This window comes from Phacochoerus africanus, chromosome 12 (genome assembly GCF_016906955.1).
Source record: "Phacochoerus africanus isolate WHEZ1 chromosome 12, ROS_Pafr_v1, whole genome shotgun sequence".
Classification (NCBI taxonomy): domain Eukaryota; kingdom Metazoa; phylum Chordata; class Mammalia; order Artiodactyla; family Suidae; genus Phacochoerus; species Phacochoerus africanus.
The window spans coordinates 57,090,572-57,107,823 of NC_062555.1; the positions used below are offsets into that span (position 1 = coordinate 57,090,572).

The following is a 17,252-nucleotide window of genomic DNA, read 5'->3' on the forward strand; positions in this document are numbered from 1 at the left end:
ATTTTCATTAGATTCCACATATTGGTGATCTCATATGATATTTGTCTTTCTCTGACTTGCTTCACTTACTATGATAATTTCTAAATCCACCCATGTTGCTGCAAATGGCATTATTTCATTCTTTTTTATGGCTGAGTAATATTCCATTTGTGTGTGTGTGTGTGTGTGTGTGTGTGTGTGTGTGTGTGTATACACACACACATCTTTATCCATTCCTCTGTCTATAGACATTTAGGTTGTTTCCATGTCTTGGCTATTGTAAATAGTGCTTCAGTAAACATTGGGGTGCATGTATCTTTTTGAATTATGGTTTTCCCCAGCTATATGCCAGGAGTGGGATTGCTGGGTCATATCTCCATACTAATCTCCATGGTGGTTGCACCAATTTACATTCCCACCAACAGTGTAAGAGGCCACACCCTCTCCAGCATTTCTCTAATTATTAGTGAGATTGAGCATCTTTTCATGTGCTTTTTGGCCATCCATCTTATCTTCTTTGCAGAAATGTCTATTTAGATCTTCTGACCATTTTTTGATTGGATTTTCTTTTTTAAATATAAAGCCGCATGAGATGTTTGTATATCTTGGAGATTAATCCCTTATCAGTCACTTCATTTGCAAAGATTTTCTTCCTTCTGAGAGTTGTCTTTCATTTTCTTTTTTTTTTGTCTTTTTGTCTTTTTGCTATTTCTTGGGCCGCTCTCACGGCATATGGAGGTTCCCAGGCTAGAGGTTGAATCAGAGCTGTAGCCACCAGCCTACGCCAGACCCACAGCAACGAGGGATCCGAGCCGCGTCTGCGACCTACACCACAGCTCACAGCAACGCCGGACACTTAACCCACTGAGCAAGGGCAGGGACCAAACCCGCAACCTCATGGTTCCTAGTCGGATTCGTTAACCACTGCGCCACGACGGGAACTCCAGTCTTTCATTTTCTTTAAATGATTTCCTTTGCTGTGAAAAAGCTTTTAAGTTTAATTAAATCCCATTTATTTCCTTTTGTTTTTATTTTCATTACTCTAAGAGGTGGATCAGAAAAGATATAGCTGCGATGTATGTCAAAGAGTGTTCTGCCTATGTTTTCCTCTAGCAGTTTTATAGTATCTGGCCTTACCTTTAGGTCTTTACTACATTTTGAGCTATTTTTGTGTATGCTATTAGAGAATGTTCTAATTTCATTGTTTTACATGTAGCTGTTCAGTTTTTGCAGCACCACTTATTGAAGAGACTGTCTTTTCTACATTGTATATTCTTACCTCCTTTGTTGTAGATTAATTGACCATATGTGCATAGGTTAATCTCTGGGCTTTCTATCCACTTCCACTGATCTATATGTCTGTTTTTGTGGCAGTACCATACTGTTTTGGTGACTGTAGCTTTGTAGTATAGTCTTAAGTAGGGGAGCCTCATTCCAGTGCTTCAAATTTAAATGATCAACAGGACAGACAGACACTCTTGACACCTGCTTTAATGAGACCTATGCAGTCATCTTCCTCCATAGGGCTATGAAAACACTTTCCTGTTTATTTGCACATGATAATATTTATCTTCAGATATAGAGACCTGAATGAGTGAGGGAGCATGCTGTGTGATTACCTGGAAGAGACTTCCAGGCTAAGGAACATCAAGTGCAAAGGTCCTTGGATGGGAGTTCGCCTTTGTGTTCAAGGGTAGTGGGAGAACCAGGTGACTGGAGTGGCATGAGCAGGGGAGGGTGGCTGAAGAGGTCATTGAAGTAGAAGATTTGGAGTTTTGCTCTGAATTGGAAAACCACTAGAAGCTTCATTTTTAATTAGTAAGACAAATTTTCTCTTTTGCATGCCAACTGGGTCATTACCACACCTAATAAAATCAGCCATATAAATTCTTCAATATTACTTATTGACCAAATCATATTCAATTTGATTATCTCCAGGGAATATTTTACATTGGTTTATTTAAATTGGGGTCCAGGGTAGGTAGACCTTTGCATTTGGGTGTTATGTCCTTTAAATTTTTTTTTCCCTATAACAGCCCCACTTACTTCCCTGTTCTTTCCAGTCCACTGATTTGCTAGAGAAATATGCTCATTTGTTATGTGGAACGTCCCCCATTGTGGATTTGGTTAATTGTTTATGAGGATGTGTGGATGTGTGCATTGAGTCAGATCAACTCTCTAGATTTAAAGATCAGTTTGAAGGAAACACATATAGAACATGTTAAATGACACGTGGTATCACCGCAGGGCCTTTGCACTTAATGTTCTACCTGTATTTCCTACAAACTGGTCTTTAAATCTAGAGAGTTGCTTTGACTCAATTCAGTATTTTAGGCACAACTCCTTCTCTCAGACTACTATCTAATTCCTATTGCATCACATTATAAGGCATGTGATGTCTGGCTGTATTATTTTAATCAAATGTTATCAGCCTAATTCATATATATTAGGGTTCACCATTGAGCTTTCTTCAAATAATTTTAACTTCCATCGGTGATCACAAACCATGATGTAAGATTTTATTAGGGGTTGCAGATTGGTGATACCTTAATTTTATCTCTCCTTCTGCGTTTATTAGCTAAATTCTATTTTTAAAAATTTCCCCCAACTGATTATCCTGAAATATTGTTGTAGATGAGATAAGGCAAGATAAATGCTTGATTCCTTTTACTTACCAATATTCAGAAAAATGTACTGAAAGTTTGGAGATACAGTGGGAAAGAAAGAAGTCAAGGATGATTGCAAGGACTTTACCTAAACAACAGGAAAGATGTGGTTGCCTTCAACTGAGACAAACAAGCGCATTTCGGTGGGAAATCAGTTCAGTTTTGAAATATTAAATTTAAGATGCCTCTTAGTCACCTAAGGGTAGATGTCTAATGGCAGTAATGATTATATGAGTCTGGAGTTCAGAATAAAGTTGAGGCTGGGGACATAAATTTGGGATGCGTTAATACAGATGGTGTTAAAGTCATAAGATTAAAGAAGGCCAGCTAGAGTGAGTGTTGGAGAAAAATAGAGAAATACAAGGATTGAGTCCTAATATTTGGTATTCTCTGACTTTCAAAAACTTTTTTTTTAATCTGATGTTTTCCCTCTAAAGGAGTTCTTTTTTTGTGACCTGTTTTCATCTTTTGCTTTCTTACTGGCGTATGAAATTTGTGTATTATTATTCACTCCGTATCAATTTTTGCCCACACCCACAGCATTCAGAAGTTCCTGGGCCAGGAATTGAACCTGAGCTACAGCAGTAACTCGAGGCACAGCAGTGACAACACTGGATCCTTAACCAGCTAGGGAACTCCCCTTATCAATTTTAAATATTACAAATATCTTTTCCCAGTCTGTGAACTTTGTGTGTGCTGCCCTTTATTGTACAGAGATTCTTTTTTTTAATGATTTTTATTTTTTCCATCATAGTTGGTTTATAGTCTGTTAATTTCTACTGTACAGCAAAGTGACCCAGTCACACACATATATACATTCTTTTTCTCGCATTATCCCCCATCACGTTGTATCGCAAGTGACTAGATATCGTTCCCTGTGCTATGCAGCAGGATCTCATTGCTTATCCACTCCAAATGCAATAGTTTGCATCTATTAACCCCAGACTCCCAGTCCATCCCATTCCCTCCCCCTCCCCCTTAGCAACCACAAGTCTGTTCTGTACAGAGATTCTTAATTTTTATCCATCAGTATTTTTGCCTTAGGTTTGTGTTTAGAAAATCCTCCTCCATCTCCTCTAAAATATTCTCCCACGTTTTCAGACAAGCCTTCTTGATTCACCTCTCATGGTTAGGTCTTTTCTTCATTGGGAGGTCACCCTCATATACCATGTGGAGTTCTTTGCCCCAGCACTGTCTCCTAAACAACCCACCTATCCAGACTGAGTTGTGGTACCACTTCGGTCACATACCATGTTCCAGTACATTCCTGAATCTGTTTCACTGTTCCTCTTTTAGTCCATTTATTTTTCCTTTCCAAACTGTTCTTATACTAGGATTTTTACGGCATGAGTTAGTATCTAGTTTGGCTGTTTCCTCCTATTTGCTTCTCAGGGCTGAAAAATAATGTTATACTTATTTTGTTTTATTTCATTTTATTATTTTTTTTAGGCTTGCAGTTCCCAAGCTTGGGGTCAAATCAGAGCTGTAGCTGCTGGCCTATGCCACAGCCACAGCAATGCCAGATCCGAGTAGCCTTTGCAACCTACACCACAGCTCATGGCAACGTGGGATCCTCAACCCACTGAGCAAAGCCAGGAATGAAACCCCGAATCCTCACGGATCCTAGTCAGGTTCATTTCCCCTGAGCCACAACAGGAACTCCCTTTGATATGTAATTTTAAAAGTAAAAGTGAGAAGTACATACTAATATTTTTGAATGTTTACTTGTACCTCTTTGCTCTTATGCTGAAAATTCTGATTTCTAATCACATGCACATAGTACTGACTTGCTTTCTCCTATAATTTCTGTTCACTTTAATCTCACTGTTTCTTCCAGCTTTCATGTCCTTAAGAATGAGATGTTTACTCGGCACACGTTGTTTCGGCAGTTTGCGGTGCTTGCTGATACATCCTTCAATTATGTTGTAAGTACATATCGGGGAGATGCTATTTGTCTCTTTGATGATCTCTGTAACATGCCTTTCTGAATGTGTTTAGCATTTATTGAACCCCTGCCATTAGAGGCTCTTGGGATAGAGCAAGTGATATTCCCTCTGCTAGATGCTGATGGCATAAGACAGAATGTCTGAACCCAAATTGCTCAATCTGGTGTGAGATATAGATGTGTAAACAAATTGTTACCATGAAGTGTGGTTGAGGTATCATAGAGGCAAGTTAATGACTTCTTCCAGCTGGGAGGCATCTATCAACCTGACCATTTCTGGGCATGGATAAGTGGTAGGGAAATATCACAGCTCAAGATCCAAGTGTCCAGTCACTTCCAAATGGAAAAAGAAGGTAAAAGAATCTGTTCCTAGTACCAAAGACTTGGAGGTAATGACAGAAGAAGCTGTGGATATCCAGAAGAATTTTCTAGACAGGGAAAGATCCATTGGAAGGCTCTAAGGCAGAACTGTGCCTGCCATGTTTGAGAAACAACAAAGCATCCAAGTGAGCAAGGCGAGAGAATGGGATTAAATATAGTCAAAAGGATAGGACTTTGATTTTTTTTCTTTTATTTTGAGTAAAATTGGGAGCCATTTAGAGTTTTGAGCAGAGCAGTAAGGCAGTCTCACTTAACATTTTAAAAGGACAACTCTGGAAACTGTGGAGGCCAGGAAAAGAAGCAGATTAGGAGGCTATTGAAGTGATGCTGGTGAGAGATGGTGTGGCTAGGACCACCTCAGGAGAAGAGATAGGAAAAATAGGGCAACTACATGATGCCTGGAGTGCTTATAGTACTATGTGCTATGTAGTGTTAGATTTTATGTGTATGGAGCAAAATGGACAGCTCTTAAAACATAGTACTTAGTGAAATTACTTAGTACGTAGTCCTTAGTGAAAGAAGTGGAAACACACAAGATATAGTTTTTTATCTTGACTTCAAGATGTGTTCAACATTGGCTCAAGATTTTATAAGACTCTAAAAGAGAAAAAGTGCTGCCAGTTATACTATGGCACTCTAGTTGCATCCTAATTTTAGGGATGTTAAAATTCAGAAGGCTATGCCAGAGAATCAGCAAAATAGGATAACACATAATACCACTAGCATGAATTAAAATACATGCACACAGTCACACATTTTTGCAAGAACATCCTCAAGTGAAAATATTTAAATGGTTTATTTGGTGGGGGGAACAAAAAGGGAGTGGGAGCAGACTGTGGGGAATAGAAAAATACATGCAAACATACTACGTGCATGCATGTATACATACATACAAACCCACAAGAGAGAAACCCTAAATAGGGAAAACTTCATATTAATTCCCAAAGCATCCATGGACCTCAGACCTCTTTTTGACACACATGCTTTGTGTACTTTTTTTTTTTTTGTCTTTTTGCCATTTCTTGGGCCGCTCCCTCGGCATATGGAGGTTCCCAGGCTAGGGGTCTAATTGGAGCTGTACCCGCCAGCCTACGCCAGAGCCACAGCAACGCAGGATCCGAGCCGCATCTGCAACCTACACCACAGTTCACGGCAACGCCGGATTATCAACCCACTGAGCAACGGCAGGGATCGAACCCGCAACCTCATGGTTCCTAGTCGGATTCATTAACCACTGCGCCACGACGGGAACTCCCCGCTTTGTGTACTTTTGGTCCTTTTCACCCCCACATTTTTTTTTAAATCTTTTTAGGGCCTGTGGAAGTTCCCAGGCTAGGGATCGAATCAGAGCTGTAGCCGCTGGCCGACACCCCAGCCACAGCAACACCAGATCTGAGCCGTGTCTGTGGCCTACACCACAGCTCGCTGCAAAGCCGGATCCTTAACCCACTGAGCAAGGCCAGGGATCGAACCTGGATGTTAGATTTGTTTCCACTGAGCTGTGACAGGAACACCCTCAACCTGCACATTTTTAACATCCCGACTTACTTTGCTGTGTATGATGTTGGAGGCAATTCTGCAGTGTACTGCTGCTTCTGAACTCCTGGAAGAGGTGATTTTGGGTTTTTTTTACTATGCAGTTCCTGGAAATGAGAACCACCACTGTGTAGCTTTCAGGTGCTGGGCTGGGCCAGGCTGGCAATTGCCCCGTGGTACCGAACCAGTTATAAGCAGTAAATCCCAAATGGCACAGGGATAATCAAAAGGAAGTAGAGTCAGAGGAGATGTTGAAGAAAACATTTTTCTTGAATTTTCTCTCAAAGGAGCCTGAATTAAGAAGGGATCTGTTAAACATCTGTTCCTTGGGTTTAAAGGAAAGGATTTCCGTAGCCACATTTGAACAAACAAGTTAGGAGCATTATTTTCGTATCTCGGTTAAGGAAGGACTGAAGAACATTCTATATCCATTTGAGTTGGTCATTATTTCCCCTGGAAAACACGGAATGTATCGTTTGTGTCTTTCAGAAAGTGAAACCTTTATTTGTGCAGTCCAAAATGAACTTGATAGCAGAGTCAGCGTCTTCTGAAAGTATTTTTCAGTCAGCTTCGGTAGGTAGATTATTTTTTTCCTATTTAATATTTAATAAGTCAGTATTCTGCAACCTCAGTCATGAAACTTTTTGACTTTTAACCTACAGATAGACAACAAGGGGGCAGACATAGTCAGTGATCAGTTATCCCTCCCACATTCACCAAAAGGTAAGAATCCTTTTTTTCTTTATTTTTTCAACTTTTTACAAATTAAAGTCCAGTTGATTTATAATGTGCCCATTTCTGGGAGTTCCCATTGTGGTGCAGAGGAAATGAATTTGACTAGGAACCACGAGGTTTGGGGTTCGATCCCTGGCCTTGCTCAGTGGGTTAAGGATCTGGTGTTGTCATGAGCTGTGGTATATGTCACAGACGCGGCTTGGATCTGGCATGGCTGTGGCTGTGGTGTAGGCTGACAGCTGTAGCTCCCCTTCAGCCCCTAGCCTGGAAACCTCCATATGCCACGGGTGCGACCCTAAAAAGCAAAAAAAAAAAAAAAAAAAAAGTGCCCATTTCTGCTGTTTAGCAAAGTGACCCGGTCTTACATATACATACATTCTTTTTCTCATACTGTCTTCCGTCATGTTCTATCTTAAGAAACTGGATATAGTTCCCTGTGCTATGCAGTGAAACCTCCTTGCTTATCCATTCTAAATGTAATAGTTTCATCCACTAACCCCAAACTCCCTGTCCATTCTACCCCTTTTCCCCCTGCCTTTGGCAACCACAAGTTTGTTCTCCGTGTCTGTGAGTCTGTTTCTATTCTGTAGATAGGTTCATCCATGCCATATTTTACTTTATTTTGTTTTTTTATTTGTTTGTTTTCTGACGTTTTTATTATTCAGGTATTTTAAAAATTTTTATTATAATTGATTTACAACGTTCTGTCAATTTCTGCTGTACAGCAGAGGGACCCAGTCATACATGTATACCTACATTCTTTTTATCACATTATCCTGCATCATGTTCCATTACAAGTGATTAGCTGTATAGTTCTCTGTGCTGTACAGTAGGATCCCCCATTGCCCATCGCCTCCAAATGCAGCTGTTTTCATCTACTCACCCCAGACTCCCAATCCATCCCATTCCCTCCCCCTTCCCCTGGCAAGCACAAGTCTGTCCTCCATATCCACAATCTTTTCTGTTTTGTAAGTAGATCATTTGTGCCATATTTTAGACTCCACATATAAGTGATAGAATATGGTGTCTGTCTTTCTCTTTCTGACTTACTTCACTCAGTATGAGAGTCTCAGGTTCCATCCATGTTTCTGCAAATGGCACTATTTTGTCCTTTTCTGTGGCTGAGTAGCATTCCATTGTGTATATATACCACACCTTAATCCATTCGTCTATTGCTAGACATTTATTTGTTTCTAGGTCTTGGCTCTTGTAAATAATGCCACTGTGAACGTACAGGTGCAGGTATCATTTTGAATTGTAGTTTTGTTTGTATATATGCCCAGGAGTGGGATTGCTGGATCATAGGATGGTTCTGTATTTAATTTTCTGAGGAACCTCCATACTGTTTTCCATAGTGGTTGTACCAATTTACATTCCCAAAAAGGTCAGAATCCTTATTTTTAGAGAAAGGGCTCACACAGAATGGATATTTCATCAAGATTAATATCACTTTTCCCTGCTATTCTGAGATGTATGGTTTCTGGTTGAATGCATGACTTTTTCCATCCAATTTATGAAACTAATGCATACATGTGGTGAAGAAAAGAATACCAATATGTAGATCTAAATAGTGATCTCTGCTAATTGAAAATGAATTGAGTCATACTTCAAAACTAGAAACTGTCTCAGCTGGAATCTTATTTCTTTTTTGTTAAACTGCCAATAAACCTGAACTCCTATTAAATTCCTGTTTTTCTGGAGTTCCCTTCGTGGCTCAGTGGTTGACAAATCCGACTAGGAACCATGAGGTTGCAGGTTCGATCCCTGGCCTTGCTCAGTGGGTTGAGGATCTGGCATTGCCGTGAGTTGTGGGGTGGGTCACGGACTGGCTCGGATCTGGCATTGCTGTGGCTCTGGCGTAGGCCAGCAGCTACAGCTCCAATTAGACCCTTAGCCTGGGAACCTCTATATGCCACGGGTGCGGCCCCAGAAAAGACAAAAAGACACAAAAAATAATAATAAAATAAAATAAAAAATTTTAAATTCCTGCTTTTCTAATTTAGTACTTAGAAGGAAAGTTTGACTCTTTCTAGCATCCTTTGTCTCCCATCAGTCCTCATGGTGCCTCAAGTTGGACTCTTTCGGATGTGGAAGTACATTGTCCATATGTTTCTGTAAGTTTTTAGGAAACAATCGTGATTGCTTTCCTCTAATAAACAAGTTGGATTAACAAAATACAACATAATTAGTTTGAATTGTTATTGATGGTAATCAAAGGGTGTCAGTAATTTCTGTCTGGGAATCTTTAAAACTAGACTTTTATAATGAATCTTTATGTGAGGAGGAAGATATGAGTTTAAATCCTGAACCCTAATTTTATTTTATTTTATTTTATTTTATTTTGTTTTATCTTATTTTTATGACTGGACCTGCGGCATATGGAAGTTCTCCAGCTAGGGGTCTAATTGGAGCTGCAACTGCTGGCCTGTGCCACGGCCCCAGCAACACCAGATCCAAGCCCCATCTGTGACCTATGCTGCAGCCTGTAGCAGTGCTGGATCCTTACTCCACTGAGCAAGGCCAGGGATCAAACCTGTAACCTCAGAGAGATAGCATAGGGTTCTCAACCTGCTGAGCCACGATAGGAACTCCTGGACCCTAATTTTAAAATCTACTTTTTGAAACCTGGATTGAGCTTTCCCAGAAAGGAACCTCTCTTCTGGTTCCTCCATGCAATAGAGAGGCCTTTTCTGTAGTGCTGACAATTATAGGTATTATCTTTTCCAGAGGTGTCTACCCTGAGTGCAAAGGCATCTCTTGGCAATCACAGTGCTGACTGCCTTCTGGACTGGCATTCAGTTTACAGTAGGACCCAGACTGGGCTCTATAGCAGTCGCTAGCTTAGAGTATGGCAAGCTTTTAAAGACATTAGCATTTAAATAAGGAATTGGCTCTACTGAATTGTTGGAAATTCCAACCCATGCAGTAAGTTATTTCTAAAATGTCATAGTGTAGGAGTCCCATTCATGGCTCAGTGGTTAACAAATCCGACTGTGAACCATGAGGCTGCCGGTTCGATCACTGGCCTTGCTCAGTGGGTTAAGGATCCAGCGTTGCTGTGAGCTGTGGTGGAGGTTGCAGACACAGCTCGGATCTGGCATTGCTGTGGCTGTGGAGTAGGCCGGCAGCTGTAGCTCTGATTCGACCCCTAGCCTGGAAACTTCCATATGCCTCAGGTGCAGCCCTAAAAAGCAAAAAATAAAAATAAAAAATAAAGTTGATTTTTCTCAGCCAAGCAAACCGTTTTTCAAGGGTCCGTCTGAAGCATACAAACCAACCTTGATGGCCACCTGGGCCAGAAGGTAGCCTCAACTAAAACAACGGCAGGCATTTCCTTTCCTCTGCCCTGAAAATGCAAAGTGTAGAGTTATTTCCACCCTGTCTACTGAAAATCCTCCTAAGGCAAAAAGCTCCCCCCACCTTTTGCCTTAGTATTAAAATTAAAGGTAAATGCTATTTTATGGTCCGTAGTTTTGCAGGATGCCACAAAGCGCATCATTCTGGATATGGATCTGCACTGTAGGGGTGAGGGGTGGGGGGTGCTCGTACAGAAAGTCTCTGGGTGAAACCCTGCTATTTCTTTCTACAAAGTCTCTGATAGAATTTTAACATGTCATGTTCTCCCCTCTGTAGGTACTGTGGGGAAATGGCCTAGTTAGCACAAGTTTCTGGTTAATTGGCTTCAGTTAATCCAAAATGTACTAGAAATAACTTTTCTATTTTTAATGGATAAAAAGGCCAATATATGAATGCCAGGCGGAAATTGAATTGCAACTTTACTAATTTGGGGAGTAAATGAATTTTTTCAGGAGTTCCCGTCGTGGCTCAGCCGTTAACGCATCTGACTAGCATCCATGAGGACTCAGGTTTGATCCCTGGTCTTGCTCAGTGGGTTAAGGATCCGACATTGGCTTGAGCTGTGGTGTAGGTCGCAGACACTGCTTGGATCTGGCATTGCTGGGGCTGTGATGTAGGCTGGCAGCTACAGCGCCAATTTGATCCCTAGCCTGGGAACCTCCATATGCCATGGATGCGGCCCTAAAAAGAAAAAAAAAAAAAAAGAAAAAAGAAAGTTTTTCATTAGAAAATAATCTTTCAAGTTTATGTCGACTGAATGGTATTCACACCAGACTTTCAAAGGACCCAAACCATCATCACAAAATAAGTCACTCCAGTCTTCCCAGGGACTTCAGAAGGTTGAGTATCCCATTCAGGCCCTTAGGAAATAGTTCAGTATGTTATTAGTGTTGTCCTTTTTTTGCAGGTGGAGGAAAGAAGGAAGGATTTCTTACTTGCAACAAGTAAGGAAAATACCAGCAATTTTTCCCAAAGTGGTGTCTCCAGTTATTAGTGTTTTCAAGCACTGATGCACAAACACATTTTCAAAGTGGTGTTTAGCTACACAGTTCGTATGTACCTGACTTAAAGACAAATCTTTATTGCTTTTTATAACACAGGGGTTACCGTACCATATCTGGTGATAGGAGCCAAATTGAACTCCTTAAAGTTACTGTTGTATTGAGTTCTGCTTTTTAAATTTTGTAAACAGAATGTTAATATTTTAAATACCCTATCAAATACTTATCTTCCCTGTTGACAGCATCCTCAGTGTCACTTCACAGATAGAGGTTCTTACATTGTATTTTTATGCCACAAGACACTTTTGAAAATTCTGGATAAGTAACACGTAATGGGTGTAGGTACTACTCGAAATGCCTTTCCAGTTGTAACTCCAATCCTCACGAAAACCCTGTTAGGTCGGCTCTCTTGCTTTCTCATGTCTATGGCGGAGACAGTTAGATACAGAGGGGTTTAGTAAGCTTCTAGGGTTGCAATCACAAATAAATAGATTATTAATTTATGAATAAGGCTGCGTTCAGACCCAGACAGTGTGGCCCCCAGAGCCGAGGCTTGTCATTGCTCATTTATATTGACTTGCTCCAAGACTCATGCATGACAATGTGTGGTTCCATTTTCAACAATACGCAATGGGAAAACATGTAATATAACAAAGGCTTTGGAGGTGGACAGACCACTTTTCATCTCATTCCAGCCCCTTGCCCATGGGGCGACTTCATCTCCATTCCCTCTGCTCTAAAATGAGGATGGTGACCCCACCTCCTAGCTTTGTTATGAGGATTAAATGAGATAACATAGGTGCCGTGCCTAGCTGACCCACCCCTGCCTTTCCTCCTGAGCTGTGGATAGTATAATTCCTGGGTACCCTAAATAAAGTCTAGCAAACCTGCATATTAACCCACTCACTGCATGAGAGCCGTAATGTCCCCATCAGTAGGCTAGTGATCTAAGAGAGCTGGTCTCTCCTGTAATTCTTTAGTCACTAATTGTCTACCTAGCATCAGTAAGAATAAAATTCATCTTTAGCATCAAAATATATAGTAGATGTTTTGAAAAGAGCAAAATAAAGCATAAAATATAACTTAAAAGTTATATCAGGTGATATATCTTTCCTAAACAAATTGAAATTGCCTTTTTGTTAGGTTGTCTACGTCTCTAGCGAAAACAAGAGTTCCTTGTGCAACAGTTTAAGTTTTAGAGATAGATAAATCCTCATTAATTTAAGGGAATAAAAAAGTGAGGTACAATACTATCTGCAGAATTTCAAAGCCGGCCTTTACGCAGTAGTAATTAGCCCAGGAGATCCCAGGTAACATTATTAATTTGTTTGCTACTTAACTGTGATAAAATTTGGGGTCTGAGCTGCCCATTGTGTACTGTGCACAGACACAGATTTTATGTACTCAAGAAGACCTTTCTCACAGTCCAGTAATTAGGTGCTATTGACATTGTAATCTTTGGAAATGTTCCTAATGAGCCCCAAAGACACGAATCTCATAGATAAAACCTCAAAGTAACAGTGACCCTTTAAGTGGCTTGTCGGTAAGAGAAAGCTCAAACATAGATATCTGCGAGGCAAGAGTGACCCAAATTTAAACCTGGATTACATTGTATTGTTCATTCTCTGGGACTTTTAGGGAGGAAACAGGGAAGGGGTGATTTTAAAGATCTGTAAAAAATAGCAGAACAATTGCAGTGCATTGGATAGGATTTTGAAACTTTTCTTGTCACCCTTTGAAACATTGGACCTGAAAAGTGTTTTTTTTACTAAATGTATTATCCACCAATTTATAAAAATAAATGTTAATTGAGAATGGAGTTCAGTTGCCCCGTATTTGTTTTAAATACAAAAATAATTTTAAAAGTCACACGGAAATTAGAACTTAGATAGAATTTTAGGCATAAGTGTTAGCACTGTTTTACATACCGTTTTTAGACTTCAGGTATAATTAACATAATGTTTTATGATACTCACGTTCAAATGCATATTTTATAATATCACTGCATATACCCCATACATACATAAGTAATATGTAACATTACTTAGCATGTTATTGGCTATTAAAAATGTTAAAATAGGACTAACCAGATTTACAAAATATAATCGATGAAGGGGTCTGTTAAAATTTATGACTAATAACTTTTCTTTTACTTCCCTTGTTGTCACAAATTACCTATAATTCAAATGCTGTATTTCTTTTTTTTTGTCTTTTGTCTTTTTGTTGTTGTTGCTATTTCTTGGGCCGCTCCCGCGGCATATGGAGGTTCCCAGGCTAGGGGTCGAATCGGAGCTGTAGCCACCGGCCTACGCCAGAGCCACAGCAACGCAGGATCCGAGCCGCGTCTGCAACCTACACCACAGCTCATGGCAACGCCAGATCGTTAACCCTCTGAGCAAGGGCAGGGACCGAACCCGCAACCTCATGGTTCCTAGTCAGATTTGTTAACCACTGCGCCACGATGGGAACTCCCCAAATGCTGTATTTCTAAGTTATATGTGTCATCTTTCTCTTCGAGATTTGGGCTGATTCTCAACTACCTTTTCTTAGGAATTTTCCTTTATGCCTATATTCCAGAGATATTTTCTATTTGAGGCATGGGATTTAGGGTATTAAATGACAAATTAAAGCCTTGAAGGTCAGCAGTGTGTCTTTTAAGATACCTTTCCAAATACGGAAAATTCTTACTGGTATAGAAGAGAGTCAAGGTGACCAATTGGATCCAAGAATTAATCACAGAAATCTGAAGTTCTCTATCTAACTGAAGCTTTGTCCATTGGTCAGATAGGGGATTGAAAAATGTAAAAAATGAAAATGGATAATCCATGCTTTGAAAATAATGGTAACAGTTGAAACACATAGTAGAGGCAAAGTACTTTGAATTTGTAAGATCATAACAACTTAATAGAAAAAAAAGTCACAACTAATATATATTAAAAATGTACTTTTGGGAGTTCCCATTGTGGCTCAGTGGTAATGAACTGGACTAGTATCCATGAGGATGAGGGTTCAATCCCTGGCCTCAATCGGTGGGTTAAGGATCAGGCTGTGGAGGAGGTTGCAAATGTGGCTTGGATCTGGCATTGCTATGGCTATGGTGTAGGCCAGCTGCTACAGCTCCAGTTCCACCCCAAGCTTGGGAACTTCTGTATGCTGCAGGTGCAGCCCTAAAAAGACAAAAACAAAATTAAAATGTACTTTATTAATTTGATGGACAATCCTGTATTAACGCAGTCTAGTGATGGTTTTATGAATATGTAGATACTGTATCATTAGATAAATGCTGCTAAGGATATTCCTAATTATGCCCCAAACTGGTTTTTAGAGGTCTCCACAGCATGAAGCATGAGGCAAGGATGCTTTCTGGTGTGTGTTATTTTTCAGTTGTTAAGCCATGAGTTGGATTCCAGCAGCCTCTCTGGATCCTCTGGTCAATGATTTCATGCCAAACCTCAGCTGCTCTTTGCTGCCCAGTTACTTAAGAGTAAATATAAACCATGTAAGCCTTTATGGTAGTAAGAAAATATTGAGAAATGTTTTCATTAATGGAGAGACAAGTGGGTATTAATTTTTAAATTCAGGAACAGTTCTGTTGGAGAAATGGCAAAGAGTTGCAAGATATTGTGTATGGACTCATACAAATCATAGGTATATCAAGTGCACCCTTAACTGAGCTGGGAACGACATCTTTGTATGTGAAGGTATGAATATTTTTTTCCACTGAAGGAACCCCAAGTTTGGAACCAGAGGGAATAAACTGAGATCAGAAAAGCAGTATAAACTAAGTATAGTATTTGTGTTTTCACATCAGTAAGACTGAATTGAAAAAAGGCTTAATTTCCTCATAGGTTTAATGTAAAAACAGTTTTTATATTTCTTGTGAAATAGTTCAAATATTCAGAAAACACAGAATTACATGTTTAACACCCCCCCCCAGCTCTGTTAGATTTTGCTATGATTGATTCATAAAAGAAAGAAAACAGGAAGATAGAATTGAAGCCCCCTGACAACCATTTACCTCCCTCCCCAGAGGTAATCAGTGCCCTGATTTGCATTTGTCAATCTTCCATATTTTATATGTTTCTGTATACACATGAAATGTATCATTTGGCATGGTTTCAATCATTATATAAATGAGAGTGGAAGGCATGTATTCTTTCTTTCCCCATAAATGTTATGTTTTTGAAATTTAATTATATATTTTGCTATATGTAGCTTGAGTTCACTTATTTTACCTGCTGTATAGGATATTCAGGATGTGATATGCTACAGTATATTGTTTCTAGAGTTGATGGGACTTTAGAAGATTCTCAATTTGTTGCAGTCATAAGCATATTACATAAGCATATTACAGCTGCTGTAACTATATATCCCTGTACACCTCTCATCGTCTTACGTTTAAGAGTTTTACTAGACTAAATGCCTAGGAATGGAATTGCTGAGTTGAAGAGCATAAATACATCTTTAACTTTACTAGATACTGCCAAATTGGGCCACTAAAAAGCTACATTAATTTACACTCATACCGTAGTGTATGAGTTTGTATTGTTCCATATTCTTACTAACACTTGAAGTTGCCATAGATTTTATTTTTTGCCAACCTGATGAGTGTGAAATTACCTCTCTCTCTTTTTGGCCACCTCTTTTTTAAGTAAATTTTCCCACTCTGAGTTTATAAAGATAATTCTACATCGTCTTCTATAAACATCACTGATTCGATTCTCACCCTTAGGTGCTTTAAAGCATCAGAATTAATTTTTGTGGATAATATGATTTTGGAGTGTGACTTTTGTTCCAATGAAATGGCCATAGATCTAGCACCATCTATCTCCCCCACTCCTGATTTGTAATGCTACCTCTGACACTCTGACCTATGCTGCTTTTCCATGCAAGCATGGACTTTTTCTAGGCTCTTCATTCCTTACAACTGACCTATTTGTCTTTTCTGCTCTAATACCAGACTTTTAGTAATTTAGGTTGTAAAATAAAACTTGATAGTTGGCACAGTAAGTCCTTCCAACTTACTCTTCATAATTGTCTTAGCCTCTCTTGAGTCTCTACTTTTTTTTTTTTTGCTTTGCTTTTTAGAGCCACACCCATGGCATATGGAGGTTTCCTGGCTAGGGGTCGAATCAGAGCTGTAGCCGCCAGCCACAGCCACAGCCACAGCCACAGCCACAGCCACACCAGATCCGAGCCGCGACTGTGACCTACATCACACTCACAGCAACACCGGATCTTTAACCCACTGAGCGGGGCCAGCAATTGAATTCACAATGTCATGGTGCCTAGTTGGATTCATTTCCTCTGCGCCACAACGGGAACTCCTACTTTTTTCATGTGAATTTTAGGTTTACCATTTCAAGATCTATGAAAAAAAATTTTGGTATTTTGATTTAAAAATTGATTTAGGGAGTTCCCTGGTGGCTCAGCAGCTTAAGGATTTGGCATTGCCATTGCTGTGGCATGAATTCTGTCACTGGCCTGGAACTTTCACATGCCACAGTCATGGCCAAAAGAAAAAAAAAACTGATCTGGAAAGAATTAACTTTTTTTTTTTGTCTTTTCTAGGGCTGCACCCACAGCATATGGAGATTCCCAGGCTAGGGGTCTAATCAGAGCTACAGCTGCTGGCCTATGCCAGAGCCACAG

General features: G+C 39.8%; 1 protein-coding gene across 1 annotated transcript in view; it reads left to right on the forward strand.

The window, feature by feature from the left end:
- The window catches only part of C12H10orf67 (chromosome 12 C10orf67 homolog), a 135,496-nt gene that overhangs the window by 102,698 nt on the left and 15,546 nt on the right, over positions 1 to 17,252 (forward strand). Inside the window, exons 16-18 of the mRNA XM_047754644.1 lie at positions 4,483 to 4,570; positions 6,997 to 7,080; positions 7,170 to 7,230. Of these exons, the coding sequence (XP_047610600.1) occupies positions 4,483 to 4,570; positions 6,997 to 7,080; positions 7,170 to 7,230 (233 nt within the window). The remainder of the gene's footprint in view (positions 1 to 4,482; positions 4,571 to 6,996; positions 7,081 to 7,169; positions 7,231 to 17,252) is intronic.